The sequence below is a fragment of the Delphinapterus leucas genome, chromosome 3 (assembly GCF_059928025.1).
Source record: "Delphinapterus leucas isolate spDelLeu-1000000601 "Yukka" chromosome 3, BTC_Dleu_Yukka2, whole genome shotgun sequence".
Taxonomy (NCBI): domain Eukaryota; kingdom Metazoa; phylum Chordata; class Mammalia; order Artiodactyla; family Monodontidae; genus Delphinapterus; species Delphinapterus leucas.
The window spans coordinates 61564244-61586236 of record NC_143131.1 but is presented as its reverse complement, the minus strand read 5'-3'; the positions used below and the strand labels follow the sequence as shown (position 1 = coordinate 61586236).

General features: G+C 45.0%; 1 protein-coding gene across 2 annotated transcripts in view; it reads right to left on the bottom strand.

The window, feature by feature from the left end:
- Positions 1-12915, bottom strand: part of IQGAP2 (IQ motif containing GTPase activating protein 2) — a 286332-nt gene extending 273417 nt beyond the window's left edge. For both annotated transcript variants that reach the window (XM_022594569.3, XM_022594577.3), the window contains exon 1: positions 12480-12915. In XM_022594569.3, coding sequence (XP_022450277.2) covers positions 12480-12525 — 46 coding nt within the window. In that variant the 5' untranslated portion in view covers positions 12526-12915. The remainder of the gene's footprint in view (positions 1-12479) is intronic.
- Between the last annotated feature and the right edge of the window lie 9078 nt (positions 12916-21993).

The following is a 21993-nucleotide window of genomic DNA, read 5'->3' as shown; positions in this document are numbered from 1 at the left end:
TACCAGTGGTACGGAAGATGGGGTTGTGGAGGAGAGTATCCTTGTTGTTGGCCTGTGAGATGCGTGAAGTATTGAGGGCTAAGCTGTCAGAGTCTCTGCAGATGCAACGGTGCAGCAGGATGTTAACAGTTGGTGAAGCTAAGTGAAAGGCATGGACATTCAAAGTATCGTTCTTTGTGGTTTTGAGGGCTCAAAAATTTTTTAAGTAAAACTAAATCAAAATAAAACAAAATAAAAATGTTTATGCCAGAGCTCTACCCCCAAACAAATAAACAGAACATCTGGGGGCTGGGATCCAGGGAATCAGTGTTTTCTTTGTGAAGCTCCCCTGGAGATTATAATGGGCAGTCAGGTTGACAACTAGGAATTAAAAGAGCTCTAAACCGAGATGTGATATTACGGCGTGTATAACAGCCAAAGATGTGCAATTAACCTAAGAGGGTGGCCCACTGTTGATACCCAGAGGCCCTGGGAAATTTCTTCAGTCCCAAATGATCCCAGCTGCCCTACCTTCCACCCTTCCCTTACTTTTCTTAAAAATAAGCCACAACATTTCAAATTTGTAAAGAAATGAGCTCTATCAACAGACTAGGAAACAAGTGGCTCCCAAGCTTTATTGTCCCCCCTCATCGTAGATTTCCCATGTCTCATAAAATAGATTCCCTTTAAGAAACATTCTCCTATAGCAGAGGTCTCAAAGACACTCTTGAAATGTCTTTTCAACTTTGAGGCACCTACTATTCCCTTATGTTTTCATTATTTACACCGCCTAGTAAGACAAATGTTTAGATAGATAAGGAAGAATCTGGCCAAAGATTACACACTAGGATTTAGAAAATTTATATCTCAAACATATTGCTACCCAAAGCGAAAATTTTGCTTTTCAAACTGGAGAAGGAAGGGGGGAAAAAAAGCCTCATTTCAAACATGGGTCCAAAAACAGCCTATGTCATAAAGCTGAAGTGGCACTGCCTTTGAGGTAGGCGATAGAGTGATAAGCCCTTTTCAACACTAATAGGACTACCTGAAAGAGGTATTCATGTAAGCAGCTAAATTACCCCACACCACCCATATATAACACTTGAACAGTTTTCAGAGCAATCTCCCGTACCTCACACCCCTTCTGAGGTAAACATAAACCCACTTCTCAAATGTGTAGACGGAAGCTCAGAGAAGCCATACCCCATGCCATACAGTAAGTGGCACCTCCACCTAAGCCCTCAGATGCTAGACACTGCCCTTGCCATCACAGTGCCCCATGACTCTCATCCCTCCAGGGTGACAACACTCCCATTCCAGCTACCTCAGTTTTACAACATAATTCAGGGGATGATGGCAGCTTCCAAGGGGGAGACTCACCTTGCTCTGTCTGTGTACTGTTCACAAATGTTTTCCTCCCCATTTGAGTGGTGAAAGTAGCAAATGCCATCTCCAGCTCAGGGACACTCCGAAGCTTCTTATCCATTTTATATAAGGCTCTGCTCACACTTTACCGAAGGTATTTAGTCTACAAGCCCCGGGTAACTTCCATCATACACACAGCATCCAGCACGTCTTGTTGAATAAAAAAATAATGAGTGGTCTACCTCGGTGAGGCTCTTGAGAGTTCTCCTGAGTCAGGAGAATAATTCCCTGCTTTTATGTCAACCACCTTTATTTCACTGTGAACACTATTTCTTGACCCATTGCCTTTTACAAGTCGGCTTCCCACACACTTTCCCTTCACAAATTTTAAAAACTTTGATTAGCTACTGCCCACCTGGGATTTTTGCCTATCACTGCTCCCTACTTCACCTTGCTTATCTTTATGGTTTTCATCCAACCTCTCATCATCTCGATCCCAACTACAACAGCTTAACTAGAGCATCCTGGACCTCTCAACACTTTAGCCTTTCAATCCCTGTCTCTCACACAAGCATGTGCGCACGTACACGCACGCGCGCGCGCACACACACACACACCCCCTAGAAAATTAGATCTCCACTGAATCCTTCCCATAATAACAGACCTGTTTTTCAGACTCTAATTTTTTCAAGGCAAAGTTCATAGCTAACAATAACTTTGTATCTTGAGTAGTAAGGGGTAACTGTTCTAACTTTTCTAAGTATAAAACCATTTTTGAAGCAACTGACAAAGGATTAATCTCCAAAATTTAAAAGCATCTCACGCAGCTCAATATCAAAAAAACAAACAACCCAATCCAAAAATGGGCAGAAGACCTAAATAGACATTTCCCCAAAGAAGATATACAGATTGCCAACAAACACATGAAAGAATGCTCAACATCACTAACCATTAGAGAAGTGCAAATAAAAACTACAATGAGATATCTCACACTGGTCAGAATGGCCACCATCAAAAAAATCTACAAACAATAAATGCTGGAGAGGGTGTGGAGAAAAGGGAACACTCTTGCACTGCTGGTGGGAATGTGAATTGGTTCAGCCACTATGGAGAACAGTATGGAGGTTCCTTAAAAAACTACAAATAGAACTACCATATGACCTAGCAATCCCACTACTGGGCATATACCCTGAGAAAACAATGATTCAAAAAGAGTCATGTACCAAAATGTTCATTGCAGCTCTATTTACAATAGCCCAGAGATGGAAACAACCTAAGTGCCCATCATCGGATGAATGGATAAAGAAGATGTGGCACATATATACAATGGAATATTACTCAGCCATAAAAAGAAACGAAATTGAGTTATTTGTAATGAGGTGGATAGACCTAGAGTCTGTCATACAGAGTGAAGTAAGTCAGAAAGAGAAAGACAAATACCGCATGCTAACACATATATATGGAATTTAAGAAAAAAAAATGTCATGAAGAACCTAGGGGTAAGACAGGAATAAAGACACAGACCTACTAGAGAATGGACTTGAGGATATGGAGGGGGAAGGGTGAGCTGTGACAAAGCGAGAGAGAGGCATGGACATATACACACTACCAAATGTAAGGTAGATAGCTAGTGGGAAGCAGCTGCATAGCACAGGGAGATCAGCTCAGTGCTTTGTAACCGCCTGGAGGGGTGGGATAGGGCGGGTGGGAGGGAGGGAGACGCAAGAGGGAAGAGATATGGGAACATATGTATATGTAGAACTGATTCACTTTGTTATAAAGCAGAAAATGACACACCATTGTAAAGCAATTATACTCTAATAAAGATGTAAAAAAAAAAAAAAATCTCATTACCTAGAAAGAACTACTGCTGACATGTTGAATGACTTATAATGCCAGACACTGGGGATACAGCAGTGACCAAAAGACACAGTTGTGACCCTCATGGATTTTATTGCTGTTCTATTTTATCCATGTTATTCTCAGAGTCATCAATGTAGTACAATTTTTAATAAATTTATTTTTATTATTTATTTATTTATTTTTGGCTGTGTTGGGTCTTTGCTGCTGTGCGTGGGCTTTCTCTAGTTGCAGTGAGCGGGGGGCTACTCTTCATTGCGGTGCATGGGCTTCTCGTTGGGGTGGCTTCACTTGTTGCAGAGCATGGGCCCGAGGAGTGCGGGCTTCAGTAGTTGTGGCACGTGGGCTCAGGAGTTATGGCATGTGGTCTCAGTAGTTGTGGCTCACAAGCTCTAGAGCGCAGGCTCGGTAGTTGTGGCGCATGGGCTTAGCTGCTCCACGGCATGTGGGATCTTCCTGGACCAAGGCTCAAACCTGTGTCCCCTGCATTGGCAGGCGGATTCTTAACCACTGTGCCACCAGGGAAGTCCCAATGTAGTACAATATTTTTCAAAGCACATTTGCTTTATTTTTTGAAAGGTAATACATGGTAAAAACAATTCAAATAATATTCTCACCCTTGCCCTCAGTCTCTCTCCCCAAAGGTAACCTCTAAAAAGATGTTTGCATAACCTTCTAGAGATATTCATGAGTACATAGGTTAAGTCTATCTTCCCTGTTTGGTTGCTGGATTTTGTCTGTCCTACTCAACAGATCCAAGGTACACATTTTCAAAGATTTCAAAACCACTACACAGAAGCACATTATAAGTTCCATCTCTTTCTCAGAGTTCACCTAATCAAATGTGCAAAGTTAACAACCGGAGTCTACTTTGAAGAATAATACATAAGCACAATCCTCCAAACTGTTGGTCAATTCAAACCAACAACAGCATATATTCTATTGCAGAACTGAGGAGGAAAGCTCTGAAACTGTCCCCAGAATCAGTGCCAAAGCAAGGAAAGGACTCATGTGTCCCTGGTTCTCATGGACAGATAACTGTATCTTTATACATTCTCTTTATTTTTTTATATATTTTAAATTTTATGACTTTAAATACTACAACTGAATCTTTAAAAAAAAAACTGAGGGAGGGAGGGGGAAGAGGCCTTAAAAAAGCATAAAGGAAATAAAAATGGACAAGGATTAAGGCAGTATGGTATAGATTTCAGGTAATTTTAAGAACTGGATAATTTTAATCTAGAAAGAAGGCCTCATTCTTTTTAAATGAATATTTTTTCCTTTGGAAAATAAAAACCATTAGTAGAAACAGAACGGAAGTGAGGGCCTATCTGTGTTAGCTATGTAATGACCATTTCTCGGAAAAACTTCCTAAGAGTGCAGTATGAGCAAGGCTCTGGATTGGATACGGGGGGGGAGCAGAGTTTAGGGGGTGGGTGAACGGAGAACTCTTATTCCGTGAGGCTGATGATGTGACTGACATCTTGCCGGGTCCCTTACCCCAACCCTGCGAAGCCTGCCTGGTCAGCCCAGGGCCGAGGCAAAGAATGTGGAAGCGATCGACATACCCAGGGACCCAGGTAGGAACCAGCCAAGTCTGGCTGACCCCAATGCTCCCTTCTGGGGGAGATGAGGAGTAGAAGGGTCGATAGGAAACATTTGTATGAAACTTCCTGGAACAGACAAAACAAAACCCTGGTAGAAGAAAGGGGGAAGAGCAGAATGAATGAGTAATCTGAACGTGGGGACACAAGAAGCAGTGAAGATTCTCTACATCCAATGGCTCCAATATCCCAATTATTCCTCTAAGTTGAGCTTCACTGGCCCATGAACCTAAAGTTTCACTATCTTTCTAGAGGCAGTAAGGGATCCTGAGGGACGTCAAATGAACCCAGCACACTTCCTCCTCCTCTTGCTCAACCCCCTGCTAAATCCCCACAGTACTAGGTTGACTAGAAGGTTGGACGACGCTCTCATCGAAGCCAAACTCCACAATCTGAATTAGGCATGAAGATTAACACTTATTTCAAGCAGCTCCTTCCTATCTCGATAGTGTCACAAACCCTTGGGCTTTCAAACCAGCTGCAGCAGCTATGATCAACTTAACCCTGAAATGAGACAACAGGTTGCTTATTAACTGCAGAATAATTCCTCACTCAGGTGTGCTAGTGACAATTCCGCAACCACTTTTAAGATGATAAAACAATGCAGCACAGAAATCCAACCCACCATCCAACTTTATTTGTTAACGGTCAGCAAAAGAACATGTTAGTTGGTTTTTTTTTTAAGTATACATGAACAAGAATTTGATCTCCACCCAAACTGATAGACTGACTCCATTTCCACATAGATAACTATTTTCCGGTTGAGTATATACGTTCAAGAAAGCGTGGGATGTTTATGTCAATTATATCTCAATTTAAAAAACATATACGGGGCCAAGATTTTAAATCCACTTTCTGTTAAAGTGAGAAGAGGGCAAGGAGGTGGGGAGACAGGCAAGGGGCAGCAGAGATGAGGGCAATACTACTGCCACCCCTCCCCCACCAGTCAAGTGCAGGCACTATGGAGACACATTCTGAATGTGCATTGAATCATTTAACCCTCTGAGCATGCACTTTCCCATCTACACTTTAGAGGGGTGGAAACGGAAGCACAGAGAAATTAAAATAACTTGCCTAGGTTCCACAGAGGGTGAAAGCAAATTTAACTCAACATTAAATATTTGCCTGGCAGTCAAACTCTTGAGATTATCTTTAATTTAACAGATAATAGAAACAAGTTCCTCATTCAGACCAACAGTGCAGTGCTGACACTTTAAGCAAAATCTGTCACAACAGCAAATATTGACTGAGTGTCTTCTAGGTACCAGGGTTCCAGGTTACCAGCTAGGTACTGAACCTAAGCATTCCTTAAGTATTTCAAACATCTGTTGCTTCAATCACATGCAAATCAAGTCCATTTATATGAAGATGACTAAGGATCTGCCTTAACATTATGTAAGACTGAGTTCATACTGGCAATAAAATGAGAAGTGAGCCAAAATTATCAGGAACTAATCTGCCTTAATGTGCAAAAACTGATATAAAAATGTACTTCTTTAGAGATTCAGGAGTAATGGAAAAAGCAGAACAATTAAAAGTCCTCTTTGGGGATCCTAAGCAAAAAAATCAGAGGAATGTCCCCCTATCTTTAATCAATAGAAAAATAAACAGATCAGTAGTTTTCTGTAATGTGGGCATGACCTAGGTGCACTAATTCCTATCAGGTAGTATCTCTGCTAACATACTCAACTGCTCTCAAAGTTGTGAATGGATGAAGAACACTTGAAGTTGTCCTGGATAAAAAAAATGGAGGGAAGAGACAACTTTCAACCCTTACTGTCCAGGCCCCGCCCTGCAAGGATTAAAGTCCAGAATGGCCAGGATTGGGACCTTCCTTATTCCACAAACAGGTTCCCCAGCTCACTCAGCCTTCCCAATGGCTCCAAAGAGCACCACCTCCCCCTAGAGATCCTTGGGGAGTTGATGTCACTTAATCCCTAGTTAGTGGAGATTTGGCACTTTATCTTCTAAATCACATTTGTTTCCCAGAAGGGAGAAAAGCAACCTTAATGCCATACCGAAACAGATCCTATAAAATAAACACAAACCTGTACAGAAATCAATGCCAGGGTTTGTATGCCATGCATGTGTGTGCTCAAATCAAACACACAAGGCATACTGTAAATAAAGCATTTGGTAACGTGCTCACGTGTTTTTACTTACATGACAAAAACTTGCAAGCACTGTGGAGAGGGTAATCTGTGTATTAGGGATGCTTTTTCACCCTTGCACTAGAGCAGTGCATCAGAAGCCCTTGTAGGACCCCCAAACACACACTGCCCGGCTCAGGAGGTCTGGGTGGGGCAGGGGATTCGCCTTTCCAACAGGTTCCCAGGTGATGCTCTACAGCCCTTGCTGCTCCAGGAACTGCTCCAGCAAAGCCACTGCACTGACCAGAGAAACAGCTGTCAGTGCCTTTGGTCACCTTGGAAGGAAGGGCCATGCACAACCCATGATTGTAAAGTTAAGGGAGAGTCCAGTGAGAGTGTAGTCAAATCTGAGGACCTGCTAATGAACTGGAAACTCGGCATTAGCCACTTTCAACCAAACTGAGATGTTCTCCTGTGACTGCCCTAAATCCCCAGTGAAATTTGAGAAGTCAAAATTGTCATTAAGTAATGGAGAGTATGAGGAAAAAAAGAGGGAGAAGAAACCCTACCCCCTAGATAATTTCGCTGTCCTTGCCCTGCTGTAACTACACCATTTTTTTTTTTTTAACCTGTTTTCAGGGAATTTACATTCTGAAATGGTTTGGAGTTAGCTGTCTGTCTCCCTGGCTGGAGTCTGTTAGGCTCCGGTGAGGGTCCAGACCTACCTCTCTTTGTATTCGTTGGATGCCACCAGTTCCAGAAGCATCATCATGATTTACTTCTAGCCTATCCCAAGTGGAACTATCTGGCAGAACCAACCTGGCAGTAAAAAGAATTCCCCAACCTAGAAGCATGGTGAAGGGTCTTCTGAGCAACGAGAGAGAAGGCACCCCCCGATGCACACGTCCCCAAACCTCACCCACCCTCCTGCTCTTTCCAACCCCATGCATTCCAAGCACACCCACCCTTCCCACTTCATCAGGTCACTTGCCAATAAACTCTAATGAAAAGTTAAAAAAAAAAAAAAAAAAGACCTCTCAAAGAGCGAGATACTTCAGTGAGAGACTAGATTAAACTACTCTTAGGACAGCTCTGCCTTTTGTTGCCTACAAATAAAGGATTCCATGATAAATTCCCCTCTGGCTACACCTCCTTTCCACAGCACCTATCCACACCTCCTAAGCATCATCCCCACCAAAATACTCATGCAACGAATACACGGAACGCCTTTCAGTTTTCCCTCTGACCTCCCTCCAGGTCGTGGTCACAGCCTTCATGACGCCTTCGCATTTCCCCACCCAAATCCGTCACTCTCGTGTCTACACTTCCACAGAACTTGGAAGTACACTAGTAAAAGTATAAGCATTACTCTTCATCTTCCAGATTCTCTTATAAGCTGTAAAGCTGTAACCATCTCAGTCATTTTCCCTTCATCGGCAATGTGTTGTACATGTTAGGTGCTCAATTGATTGACGTCACTACAATGTGTTTAGCACTGTGTGCAAGGAACCACACCAGCCACTGTCACAGGAATGGAAAACACCATCCTTCAAGGTATAAGAGAAACCCCAAGGCTACTCAGGCAGTTAATGGCCAAGTCAGGATTTCATAGGATCTACTCAACACCAAAGCTTTTGCCACTTCACTGACGCCATTCTGCCTTTCAAGGGAGAAAAACGAAATGGAACACTAAGGTGAAAAAGCCTCGGCTCACTGGTCAGTCAACCCACTGCAAACTTCCGCTTGATTTCTCATCAACCCTAGACTTTAAGGCATGGCCAGTATATGTAATAAAGTGTGTTTTACAAATTATCCTATTTGGAATCACTGGAGCATGCAGCTATATTATGGAAAAGCCTTTCATTTCAGTGCCTCACAATGAGATGGGATGTCTCTACATACACATAGAATGTTTTAATGAAGCCTAGATGTACTCTACAAAAAGCCCATGTATTCTTTCATACTTTTCCTTAGGGGTAAAACAACCAAATTAAACTCGAGAGAATACCACCCATCTTCTTTTAAAAGAGCACACTATCCAAATGGCTACAGGTTTCTGCAGTTTGATAAAATCAGGACAAACACCTGAAACAGAGAGAAAAGAGGGGCGAAGCCCCGTTTGATGAGTCAAGAGAGGCAAATGGCAACAGCCAGTGAGAAAAGGCTTCAGGGTTTGACAGCACTGGCTTCCAAACTCCCTCTGTCACCAGCTAGCTGTGGGGTTTTGAGACAGTATCAGGGGGTTTCAGCTTCGGGAAAACCCCTGGCCCTCTCAGAGGTCATAATAAGCAGGTGATAACAACAGCACGTGAAACACACAAGCACTTGGTAAATTCACCAACTTAAATTCCACACCCCATGCTTAAGTGCCTAACCTGTAGGACTTACCTGACTCAGATCAGAAGTTGAGTGGCCTTTGTTTCTCTTTTGATTACCGTGAAGACTTGGTAAGCATTAGATCTGCTTAAAATGAGCTGCTGAAAAGCTTATGGAGTGGAAGGTGAGGGGCAAAAGCAAACCAATGGTTCCCTAGAGAAAAAAAGGCGTTTGCTAACAGCTTAAGCAACACTAAACTCTCCAACAAACTGGATATTACAAGCTTAAACTCTCCCAAACAAGTCATTTGGGCTAAGGGCATGTGTAATTAAAGTTAAAGGCATACTAAAATAACACTTTAGCTGGTGACCTGAAAGAACCTTTTGAAAAGCTCAACCAAAACATTAGTGCACGTAGGAGGGACTTGACTTTTTGTCTATTACAGACAGCATTGCAGGGCAACACTGCATACATCCCTCTGCCTCCAAAGAAAAGCACTGATAGACCGTTAGAGCCAAGCTGCCCTAAACACAGATGTATTCAATCCTGTGGTTTTTGTTTTTTTTTTTTTTTTTTTTTTTTTTGCGGTACGCGGGCGTCTCACTGCTGTGGCCTCTCCCCTTGCGGAGCACAGGCTCCGGACGCGCAGGCTCAGCGGCCATGGCTCACGGGCCCAGCCGCTCCGCGGCATGTGGGATCTTCCCAGACCGGGGCACGAACCCGTGTCCCCTGCATCGGCAGGCGGACTCTCAACCACTGCGCCACCAGGGAAGCCCTCAATCCTGTTTTACACACCTGAATTTAACAGTTCAGAACTTAAATTTCTAGTACTGGGAAAGGGATAAGAGGCTTAGTTGTGTTGACCACTGAAACACACCAGTTACCAGTTGATTCAGAAATCTCACCGTGCAGACCAGAGCATCAGTCAAAAGCTCAGAGCATCAGCCAGAACCTTCCCCTGCAACACACACATAAACACACCCATGCTGGGCTTATGCTACACTTTTAAAGAGAAGCAAATAGTGAAACACGTCATTTACAACGTTTCTCATGAAAGGAAAGAAGTTTTGCAGAGGGTAGAAAACCACAATTCCTGCCACAGACATATTGATTACTGACCCACAGGAGCCACTTAAATGCTGACTGGATCATCAGTGATGAGTGAAATCATCTACGTCTAGTCACAAAGCCCCCTCTTTGCTATCGCTGGTCTTTTTAACTCTCAAGTAACTGGAATAAAACTTTTGACAGACCATGGTGGCAACGTGTTTTCAGAACTCCTTTGGCAAATACATCACAGTTTGTTACAACAGCACAAAAATGATTTTTCAAATCATACCTATGCATAACTTTCAATTAAATTTAGTTTTGATTGTAGAAAGATACTCTGGTTGTAATATTCTACTCACGTCTAAATTAGTATAGCAGCTTCACCGTTTCCGTTCTCCATATCTTCTCTGCAGAATTACACTAGTGAGCTAATATTTCATCTTTGTTCTATAGTAACACCTCACAAAATAACTTCCAACAAGATGGCACATCACCTATTACACCAGACTCGTGAGAAAAGTTGGACGAGAATGTCCAAAAAAAGGGGCTATGTGCCGATGTGCAATGCTCTTCATGCTTGTGGGATCTGAATCTCCTAGATTGCCGCTTCTAAGAGCGCTCTAAAACTACAGGTGCATTCAATGAAAACCAAGCGCCACCACAGACGCTCACGCAGGGAAACAGATGGAAATGCCACATTAATGCACTGCATGCACTGCAAGTTTGCCCAGCACACTGAACTAGTGAGGGACGACACACCAAACAGATCATGGTTTAAAATGTGATATCAAAACGCATTTTTAAATTCATACTCGCCTAGTTTCTACACATTGTGGCCATCTTATAATTTGACACAGTGAAGCTACCATACATTCTGGGAGCCTGACACATAAAGGACTTTCACCTATCTGAAGATGGTTGACACCACTCTGGATGAGCACATCCCGCTGCAAGGAACTCTGCCCTCTGGGTTGGTTAGGCAAAGTGCAAACTAAGGCTGCAAAGGGCAGGGCCGGGTTACTTGTTAAATGCATTTCCCTAGAGTACAGAGGCTGCAGCTGACTCCTCAGGCTGCCTCCTCACTGGCTGACACAGAAAAGGTCACCTGGGAAAATTAACTTCTCATCTCTGATGCTCCATTCCAAGACTGGCGGGGAGGAAAGGGAGGGTGAGCACGTTGACTACTCCCTTTTATTAGGCAAGCCTGTGGCCCTCACAACCAGCCAGAACCACAAAACATGCAGCAGGGTTCACTATCTTAACCCAAACCTGGTACCCCTGCCACCAAGGCCAGCCTGGGCAAAAGATTAACCTGTGATCCGCCACAGGGATCACTGACAGGGCCAACCCTGTTGAGAGAGTGTGCCAACTTTCTGTTTGTTTTAAAGGAAATACTTCCTGACACATGTTTGGTAAAGACTCTGAACTCTGCACATGAAGCCATGTGGTTGGCTCTAATCTGGCTCTATCCACTCAAGATCCGCCAAAGCAACCTCTTTCCGAGGGTAGACCCTGGCTGGGTAATCGACACTACCTCATTCAAGTCACGCGGCTCCAACCGGATCCCGGGGAGCCCAGCGCCGCGTCCTGTCCCGGCTGCAATCCTCCCGCGCGCCGCACGGGGGGGATGGGCGAGGTGCCCCTTTCAGCCGCAGCAGGAAAGGACTCCCACCTGTGGGGCCCAAACTGGCTCTTGCGGCCCAGGTGAAGCCCGAGGGGGCGGGGTAGGAGGAAACACCGCCCCTTCCAGGAAAGCCGACATTGCTAGTAGCAGAATGCGCGGGCACACTACTTGCGGAGCCCACCTGCAGCCACAGCAAACTTTGCTCCCCTTCTGAGTTGGAAGAAAAGGGTCCCTTACGCCACCCCCTGGCCCGAGCCGGCAACGTCCAGGAGCTCCGAGGGCTCCTCACCTGATACCCTTAAACGCCTAACTTGGTGTGTCCCGGGGCGCAGATCCAGCTCTGCCTCGCGCCACGGTGGGGTGTGCGGGGTAGAGGATTGGGGTGCCAGCTGGGGATTAGGAATTTGTGGGGAGAGCGGGAGGACGCCGCTCACTAGCCTTTGCAACTCCAGCTCCCAACTTTGCCAGCCACCCAGCCGCTGCCCTCCGGTTCCTCCGCGGCGCGCACCCGGCTCCCTCGGTTTCTCCAACCCTCCCTTAGGGAGAGAGCTCCCCAAGGCCGGTGGAACCCCGCGCGCCCGGCGCACTTACAGCCGTAGCGGGGTCTCTGCAGGGACGGCTGCTCCTCGTGGGGCATCCTGCGCGGTTCCGGGGGCCCGCACGCGGCGCGCCCCCCGCGGCTCCCCTCGCTGGCCAGGCTCGCCGCTCCGCGCCCAGCCGGCGCGCTAGTATCCGGCCTCTCGCGGCCCTCCCCTGGCCGCCCCGAGATGGGCGCCCCGCTCGCTCGGTGCTCCCTCGTCAGCGCCCGCTGCTGCCGCCGCGCGCTGACACCGGAGCAAAAGTGAACTCTCCTCCCTCGCTCGCTCCGGGCCGCCGCCGCCTCCCGGGCAGGTTTCCTTTCTCCTACGGCCCGGCCCCGTTATCCACCGCGGTGAGAGCGCGCGCCGCGGCGCAGCGACCTCTACCGCGCGCGGGGCGCAGCGCCCGGCCGCCTGGACCCGCCCCTGTCCGGCCCCGCGGCTGGAGGAAGGGGCTGCGCGGGCCCTGGGCCGGGATCCCCTGCCACTGGGGCCCGCGGCCGCCCCGCCTGCTTTTTCACTTGTGGAGCGTTTAGAGGGTGGAAGTGAACCTCTGCGGAGAAGAGCAAGAAAAACCGCAGAAGACACAGCCAGCCCCAGCCGCCCAGGGTGTTGCTCAGTTACAGAAGGACAAACAGCGTGGTTCCTTTTCGTCTGGGGAGATTGCGCCCTGACTTTTTTTATTTTTTATTTTTTATTTTTTCCCCTCGAACGTTGCTTCTGTGACTCCTTGTCTACAAAATACCGGGTTCCCCTTTCATGACCAGAAACTGAGAGTGTGTGTTTGCTGTAGGGACAAGATAAACACTCGCCGAGCAACCACTCAAAACACAACTGCAAGTCATCCTCGGATCACCTTGGGCCCGCTGCCCTCCCCCAAGTACAGAACTGTTGCCCAGCCCAGCTGGGGTCGCACACCACAAAAACCTTTTCCGGCTTAGCTTTTAAGGAAATTAAACTACCTGTGGCAGTTTTTAAAGATTTCGGGGGGGGGGGGGTTTGTTTTGTTTTCATGCAGTCACCTGGAGCTATTTTTCTCTTTGTGCCTCAGAGTGATAAGATCTGGAGGAATGTGGACTCTTCTAAACCCGTGTCCTCACCTGCTTGTCAAATGTGGAATGTGTGGGTTGCTAAATAAAATAATTGGCTGCCTAAATAAACTAATTGGAGTTATAAGAGATGATTTCTTTGGAGAAAAGGTGGCATAGTGACACTAACCATTTTGTAGTCTGCAAAGATAGAGGGTGGCCAGCTGGTTTCCATTTCACGTGGGAGCTGCAGTCCTTCTCAAACTTGTTGAAACTCAGATTCTGGGGGCCCACCCTCAGAGTTTCCAGTTCAGTTGGGTCTGGACTGGGGCTCATGAACCTGCATTTCTAACAAGTTCCCCTGTAATGTTGGAAAATAAGCACGAGGCATCTCAGCTGGACTCAGGGAAGTGTCTTCCCATGGGAGAGCAAGGAGGTTCTATCCCACTCCCCTGGTTGGAATGGGCTGAGTGGGCCTTTTCTCCCTTAAAAAGCAGATGCCTCGGGCTTCCCTGGTGGCGCAGTGGTTAAGAATCCTCCTGCCAATGCAGGGGACACGGGTTTGAGCCCTGGTCTGGGAAGATTCCCCCATGCCGCAGAGCAGCTAAGTCCGTGCACCACAACTACTGAGCCTGCACACTAGAGCCTGTGAGCCACAGCTACTGAGCCCACGTGCCACAACTACTAAAGCTCGTGCTCTGCAACAAGAGAAGCCACAGCAATGAGAAGCTCGCTCACCGCAAGGAAGAGTAGCCCCACTCGCCACAACTAGAGAAAGCCCGTGTGCAGCAACAAAGACCCAATGCAGCCAAAAATAAATAAATAAGCAGATGCCTCTTTTTATAAGAGCAATTCAAAGGTGAAATGGCCACATTTTGAGGCACAGCACCCTGTCAGTCAGTGTTCACTCAGACAGGGGCATGTTCAAGGGGAATTTCCTGTGTTTCTGGACATGTTGAATCAGATATCTCAAGTTCATTTCACCTCTATGATTCCATGTATTAAGTACTACAATTAAAGCTCACACATATCAATTTTCAGTATGAGTGTATGATTTAGGACCCAAATAAGTGGGTAGTTTAGGGAATTCCCTAGTGGTCCAGGGGTTAGGACTCTGGAGCTTCCACTGCAGGGGCCAGGGTTTGATCCCTGGTGAGGGAACTAAGATCCCACATGCTGTGCGGTGTAGACAAAAAAAAAGAGAAAAGAAAAAGTGCGTAGTCTATGTATTTAGAGGTGTTAGGAAAGTCACTGTAAACTGGAATGGTCAAGGAAGGTGATAGGGTTTGAACATACGGTTTGAGGCAGACCTTGAAGAAGAGTTGGAAGGAGAATGCCTACTCCTGGAGGACAGGCAAGGACAAGGGACAGTGGAGTGGGGCATGAGGTTGGCTGAGGGTGGGAGATTTGAAGCTGGTATCAGATCATGGAGGACACTGAATATGGGCAAAGAGGACGGGATATTATCACAGAAGCATTTGAGAGCTCAAAGGTTTGGGGTACGGGAGCTGCATGATGCAAGGGAGTATAGGGAAGGGGACTCTTGCAGCAGGTTATAGGATGGATTTGAGTGGGGCAGCTGGAAGGTGCTGATACCTGGTGGAAGGGGCTCTGGCAGAAGCAGAAGAGGGAAGTAAGGAGAGCTTCAGTGAGGTTGATTGACGCCAGTGTGATAAAGGGGTAGTTTTAATACAAACAAGTTGGTGTCATCGACACATATAGATATCACCAAATGTAATAAATAAAGTAAATATCTGTTAATGGTAGAAAGTGAAGGTTAAAGCAAAAATAGGTGGTCTGCAGGAGAGTAGTTCTAAGTTCATGTTCCAGCTGGTCAGCTCTTCTCTGAAGGCTCTGGGGAGGTTTTAAAACTCTGTCGTGGCTAACGTTTCTATGGAGAACTTAACGCTAAGAAGAAATTGTAAAAGCAAATGCTCCTGATTTATTTTGCAAGTGCTGAAATGAATCTTTGGGATTTCAGTCTGCATTCACTGGGTAACTGCTATCTCACAGATCACTTCTTTGCAGAATCTCAGAAAAGAAACTTGTCTGCAGAATTTGGGGCTATTTTTCTCTTAGGGTTGGACATTGGAGGGTGATTCAAATAAATGCAATGTGCCAGCTTACCTTGCCATCTGACTGTGCTTGCAGGAATATTAAAACAAAAACTGACACCGTCTAGTGAAAAATGTCTTTTTAATAAAGCAAGAAGTGTTTTTTCTTTAATGTAAAACAAAAGATGACACTGGAAAACTACTAGACCTGGTAAAACAATTTTTAAAGCAGTATTATTTAAAAAATGATTGTTTTCAGAGGTCTCTCTCCTTCTAACTAGTTGAAATGAGGTGTTTGACAAAACGCAATTTTGTTTTTATAACAATAACAGATTATTCATATCAAGAGCATCAAACAGGATTTTAAAAGTATGTTTGAGTAAAGATCTCGGCATGCACCATTCCATTCACCTTTGACATGATTTGGTCATTTTCCAATAATATCATGTTATTGATCATTTTTACATTTTTACCACAATAGTGACCAATGTGCTTTCAAAGCATCACCCAAAGAAGTGAGGCATGAGGAAGTGAAAGGAAAGAAATCATTAAAGCCTTTTTCAAAGTCCTCGGAGACTTTGGGTTGTTAACATTTTCTAACTCATTCCTGTCCCAGAAAAAGAGTGATGCTGAAAAGGAATCTGCATTTTATTGCCAAGGAGAGCTCTGTACCTAAAAAGGGAATCCTTACAGTCCAACATCAGCTTAAAAAACAAAAAAGAATCAGAACAGAAATAAATGTAGTGGTCAGTGTTTCAGTTCTCAAAAACAAAAGTCAGGTAGTAATGTCAGGGTATAGGATAACTGTAGAACTGGTGGCCTCTACACATCATTTTATGGCCGGGGGAACAAAGAGGCACAGAGAAGTTGCATGATTTCCACAGCTAAGGAAGAATAGAGCCTTAGCAACATTCCAGGTCTCCTGAGAGCCTCTGCCCGTTGCTTTTTCTACAGTACATGTTTTTGTTTTTATATACATAAATTTTTTTTTCAGTGAAGTCCTTTTCCACTTCACTACAGCCTATAGCTTTGGACAACTTTCAAATATTTTGCCAATGTTAAATCGGCAAGCCTTCTTGGCAATCTTGCCTTTTTCTCTTTGCTCTGAAGTTCTAAACAAATCAAAGTTTGGAGAGACTGAACTTTAATTTTATTAAAAAAATAAAGCCATGCACAGTTCCATTATTATTTTTTCCATTTCACAGTTTAAGAAAGTTAGAACTTCAGTGACTCTGAGAAGATGATCCCCAGGGTAGCCTGGAAACGAGGAGGAAGAGAAAGTAGCATTGATTCTAGGTGGCCCCCTTCACTTTTTATCCCCTTTACTCTGCATTAACTTTCTCAATTGCATTTATCATCTAACATAACATACACTGGATTATTTGTTTATTGTTTGTCATCTCCCTCTAGAACATGAGCTTTCTGAGAGCTGGGACTTGGTCTAATTCTTCACTGCTGTGTGCCAGGACTTGCAGCAATGCCTGGAATATAGTAGCTGCTTAATTATTTTGTTATAATCACGAATTTACTAAATACAGGTATATACCAGGCACTATACTAGGAATAGTTGCAACTTCCAATCTGTAACAACTCCGTGAAGAACTTCTGGTTATTCTTTTGTTTGTTTGTCTGCGGTACGCAGGCCTCTCACTGTTGTGGCCTCTCCCGTTGTGGAGCACAGGCTCCGGACGCGCAGGCTCAGCAGCCATGGCTCACGGGCCCAGCCGCTCCGCGGCATGTGGGATCTTTCCGGACCGGGGCACGAACCCGTGTCCCCTGCATCGGCAGGCAGACTCTCAACCACTGCGCCACCAGGGAAGCCCCCCTGGTTATTCTTATTTAACAGTGAAGAAACCGACTCAAAAAGTCTCATAGGTATTACAGTAAAGGGCAGCGCTGAATTTACCTGAATCCAAACTTTTCTCCCAACACAAAAACCTGTCTCCTAGGGGCTTCGTTGGTGGTGCAGTGGTTGAGAATCTGCCTGCCAATGCAGGGGACAGGGGTTCGAGCCCTGGTCTGGGAGGATCCCACATGCTGCAGGGCAAATAGGCCCGTGAACCACAACTACTGAGCCTGCATGTCTGGAGCCTGTGCTCCGCAACAAGAGAGGCCGCATTAATGAGCGGCCCGCGCACCGCAATGAGGAGTGGCCCCCACTTGCTGCAACTAGAGAAAGCCCTCACACAGAAACGAAGACCCAACACAGCCATAAATAAATAAAATTTTTTTTTTAAATGGCAAAATTCCTTTAAAAAAACAAAAAAACCTGTCTCCTGTTTCAGGCTAATAAATTGAACTGTGCATTTATTTCAACATGTCACCTTCTACTAAATGCATGTTCCCTTCTCCCAGGTGAATGCTAAAGGAACTGCTATAAATGCCCCCAAATTACCATCATCTATTTGACATCACCAAGAACTAGGGACCTGGGGGTCCAGTTTGCGTCCAGGCAGTATTTCTGATTATAGTTTTCCTAATAATCCCCTGCATTTCCCTGTTGGTTTTCAGATAAGATCTGAAAGGGCTAAGGGCTCTACCACGTATCTGTAAAGTTGTCCTGAATCCATTTTTTAAAATTATTCATGATTTCCCATTAACTATGACTTCAAATATGCTTTATCTTATCTCAGATTGATCTGTCTTTAGCAGTAGCTCTTAATCCTAGCTTTAATTTTCTTTGCCTGACTCCTATACCCCCTTCTGGAACACTCTGTCTTAACTGGCAGATGAGAGGCAAATGAATTTCTAGCTGACCTTGGAGAGCTTGGATATTTTGAAAGAAGCTTGACTATCAGAGAATGAAAGTGAAGACACCCATTATGTTACCGACCTGGGCTCTTGGATTATTTAATCAATAGAAATTGATAAGAGGCAATATGAGAAATTCAGGCAAGGTTTTATTGGGACTGGTGCTGCAGCAGGAGACAGTGAGAATGACAAACCAGTGCCCTTGCTCGCTTCCTAAGGAAGGTGTTCTAGTTCTTTTAAATGGGGTGAGGGTAGGGGAGGATTGGTGGGTCAGGTGGAAAAGGGTGGCTTGGGTGATCTGCCCTTCCCCTTGGTGGTTCAGCATGCAGGGATCATGCACAGTACCCTGCTTTTGCTCGTGGCACCTCAGAAATGGCAGTTGGGTACTTCCCTGGTGGCACAGTGGTTAAGAATCCGCCTACCAATGCCAGGGACACAGGTTCGAGCCCTGGTCCGGGAAGATCCCACATGCTGCGGAGCAACTAAGCCCGTGCGCCACAACTACTGAAGCCTGCACTCTAGAGCCCGTGAGCCACAACTACTGAGCCCGCGTGCCACAACTACTGAAGCCCACCAGCCTAGAGCCCATGCTCTGCAACGAGAAAAGCCACTGCAATGAGAAGTCCGTGCACTGCAACAAAGAGTAGCCCCTGCTTGCCGCAACTAGAGAAAGCCTGCGCACAGCAACAAAGACCTGGTGCAGCCATAATTAATTAATTAAAACGTTAAAATCTCTCTCTGGAATGCTTTTCAAAATATTTTTAAAAAGGAAACAAGCATTCTGTTAGTATAGTCAAAGAGATGTAATGGTTTTGTTGGTTTACTAGTTTTTTAAATTCAGATTCATCTAATTTTCTTGACTAAGGCAAATCTACATTATTTCAAAACAAAGTCTCACTGAGATAAACACACTGATGGTGGCAATCTGAATATGCAAACATACAAATCTTTCTAGAAAGATGCTTACTATCTGGGGAAGGGATTGTGGCTTCTACCCCAAAACTCAGCTGCCCCCTAAGGGGCTGCTGGGACCCATTTCCTGATGACCAGCTTCTCCATTTGGGGACTGGTTAGTGACTCCTGGCCCTCCTGTTAAAACTCAACAAGGGATCGCTCTTCACTTCATGAATAGGGGGAGGGTTGCCCCTAGGTCCGGTCTGTTGTGTAAACAGAAATTGCCACACTTTCACAAAGCACTGCTTAAATATTTTGGTGGGGCCCCCTCCACTTTAAAGCTTTTTTTTGCGGGGGGGTAGCCAACCAGCTGCTACAGGTCAGTTACTCAGCTTGTTAAGGGTTAACTTTACATCTGGATCTGGTCAGCCTGAGGCCAAGTGTAAAAACCAATAGAGAACCAAGGAATACCGTAACAAGGGAGGCAATATCACCAGTGCCTGCCTTTTGTCATACTATAAATACAACTGTCACCTCAAACTCAACAGGTAAAAAATCAGAACCCACCAATTCCACATGTCTCCCATCTACCAATGGATCTTTCCTCTGACTGCCATACTCTGTTAATACAAACATTTCCAATCACTTAGACTTCTGTAAAAAATTAATTTATTTTATTTATTTATTTTTGGCTGCATTGGGTCTTTGTTGTTGCACGCAGGCTTTCTCTAGTTGCAGTGAGCCGGGGCTACTCTTCGTTGCATTGCACGGGCTTCTCATCGCGGTGCTTCTCTTGTTGCGGAGCACAAGCTCTAGGCACACGAGCTTCAGTAGTTGTGGCGCACGGGCTTAGTTGCTCCGTGGAATGTGGGAACTTCCCGGACTAGGGATCGAACCCATGTCCCTGCATTGGCAGGCGGATTCTCAACCAGTGCACCACCAGGGAAGCCCCTCACTTAGATTTTTGATGTTTCGATCTCAATCTTTTTGGATTCCTCCAGGATCATGCCTCAGCATCCAGTCAGCCACTAAGACTTGGTCGTTGGTTTTTTGTTGTTTTTTTGTGTGCGTGTGTGAATATCTCTGTTGTTTGTTAATGTCTCTTCATTCTTCTTTGCTCTCATCATCACCACTACCACTCCACTCCCGTGCAATCTCTCACCTGGGCTGTGTCAATGGCTAGTCCTGCGCTGGTTTTTTACTTCTTGCAATTTAACTTCATTTTTTCCTCCTCTAAATTCCTGTATCAAATATCCTGTATCAAAGGCTCCTTTGAGCCTTTAGCAAATGCTACTTTAGTTGCTATTTATGTTTCTATTGTTCTCTTGACTAAAAAAAAATAATAAAATGTTAGCACTTGGAGTACCCAGATTTCTACTTTAGTTCCCAGATAGTAAATAAAAGAAGTAACCCCAGAGGGTCGAAGATAGCAGTGTGGAAAGTTATAGCTGTTGAAAGTCTGCTGATTTTTCATGTGTTTAATTCCAAGCTAAGATTTTCTTCCTAGAGACTTTGAAAGTCTAAAAATTGAGCACTTTCATGGAGTTGGAATTTGACCTTTGTCTAACATACAATAGGTGTTCAATGAAGACAATCACAGTAGAAATCTATTTGGGTCTGGGCAAGTGATGACATTAACAAATAGGGTCTGCCTACTACACATGAAGATTATCATTTGATCTCTACAGTTTCTAAGCATGTCAGTAAAACCAGCTGGCTTGTGAAGGCTTCTGAAATCAGTCAGCTCTGGCTGCTATAATAAAATACCATAGACTGGGAGGTTTAAACAACAGACATCTGTTTCTCACGTTTCTGGAGGCCGGGGAAGTTCAAGATCAAGGTGCCAGCTGATTCGGTTCCTGATGACTACGGCCCTCTTGCTGGTTGACAGATGGCCATCTTCTTATTAGGTCCTCATGTGGCCCTCCCTTGATGCATGCATGCTGGGAAGGGGAGGGAGAGGTAGGGATGGGAGAGGGAGGGAGAAGGGGGAGAGGTGTGTGTGGGGGAGAGAGAGAGAGAGAGATTTCCTGCGGTTTTGCTTTCTTTTCTTTTCATAAGGGCATTAATCCCATTATGAGAGCCCCACCTAATCTAACCCTAATTTCCTCCTAAAGGCCCTGCCTCCAAATATTGTCACACCATCACGCTGGGCTCCAACTAATGAATTTGGGGTGTTGGAAGGGAAGGACACAGTCAGCTCATCGCACCTTCTTTTCATTTTCCTAAAATGTCTGTAATCTAAGCATGTTGGAGTGTCACAGTTGTTATTTTACCAGATCACATCTTCTGTAGTGTGGGGAGTATTTACTATGAACAAAGACCACGTATGCAGAGTAAGGATGGTGTTGTTAAAGTTTAAGGCAGGAACCTCCAGCTGATCAGCCACAAGGTCCAGTGGGGGAGGGCGGGAAGACACGACAGTCACTACAAAAAACGCTGCCCAATGTTCTGTCATTTTAAACCCTCAATGTTTATTGTGAGGTTTCCCAAAACCCTCAGCCCTTCTTCCCACTCCAAGTATTACACGTTGTCTAGTAGTGTTTATTTAAATTATCTTAAAATGAACTTAAATTGTTTTCACTTTGAGAGTGAATTCTGCAGTCTCTAGAAAGAACTGAGGACATTCCAGGGAGTAAAATTAAACAAAATAGACAGAGGTAGGAATTTATCTTCTGCAAACTATAATGTTAACTTCAAGTGTCTTTTAAATGTGATGAATTAAACTCTTCTGAATGTCTGGAGTTTATATCTTCTTAGAAAATCTGTTAATTAGTATAAACTGGAGCCTTAAAATAAT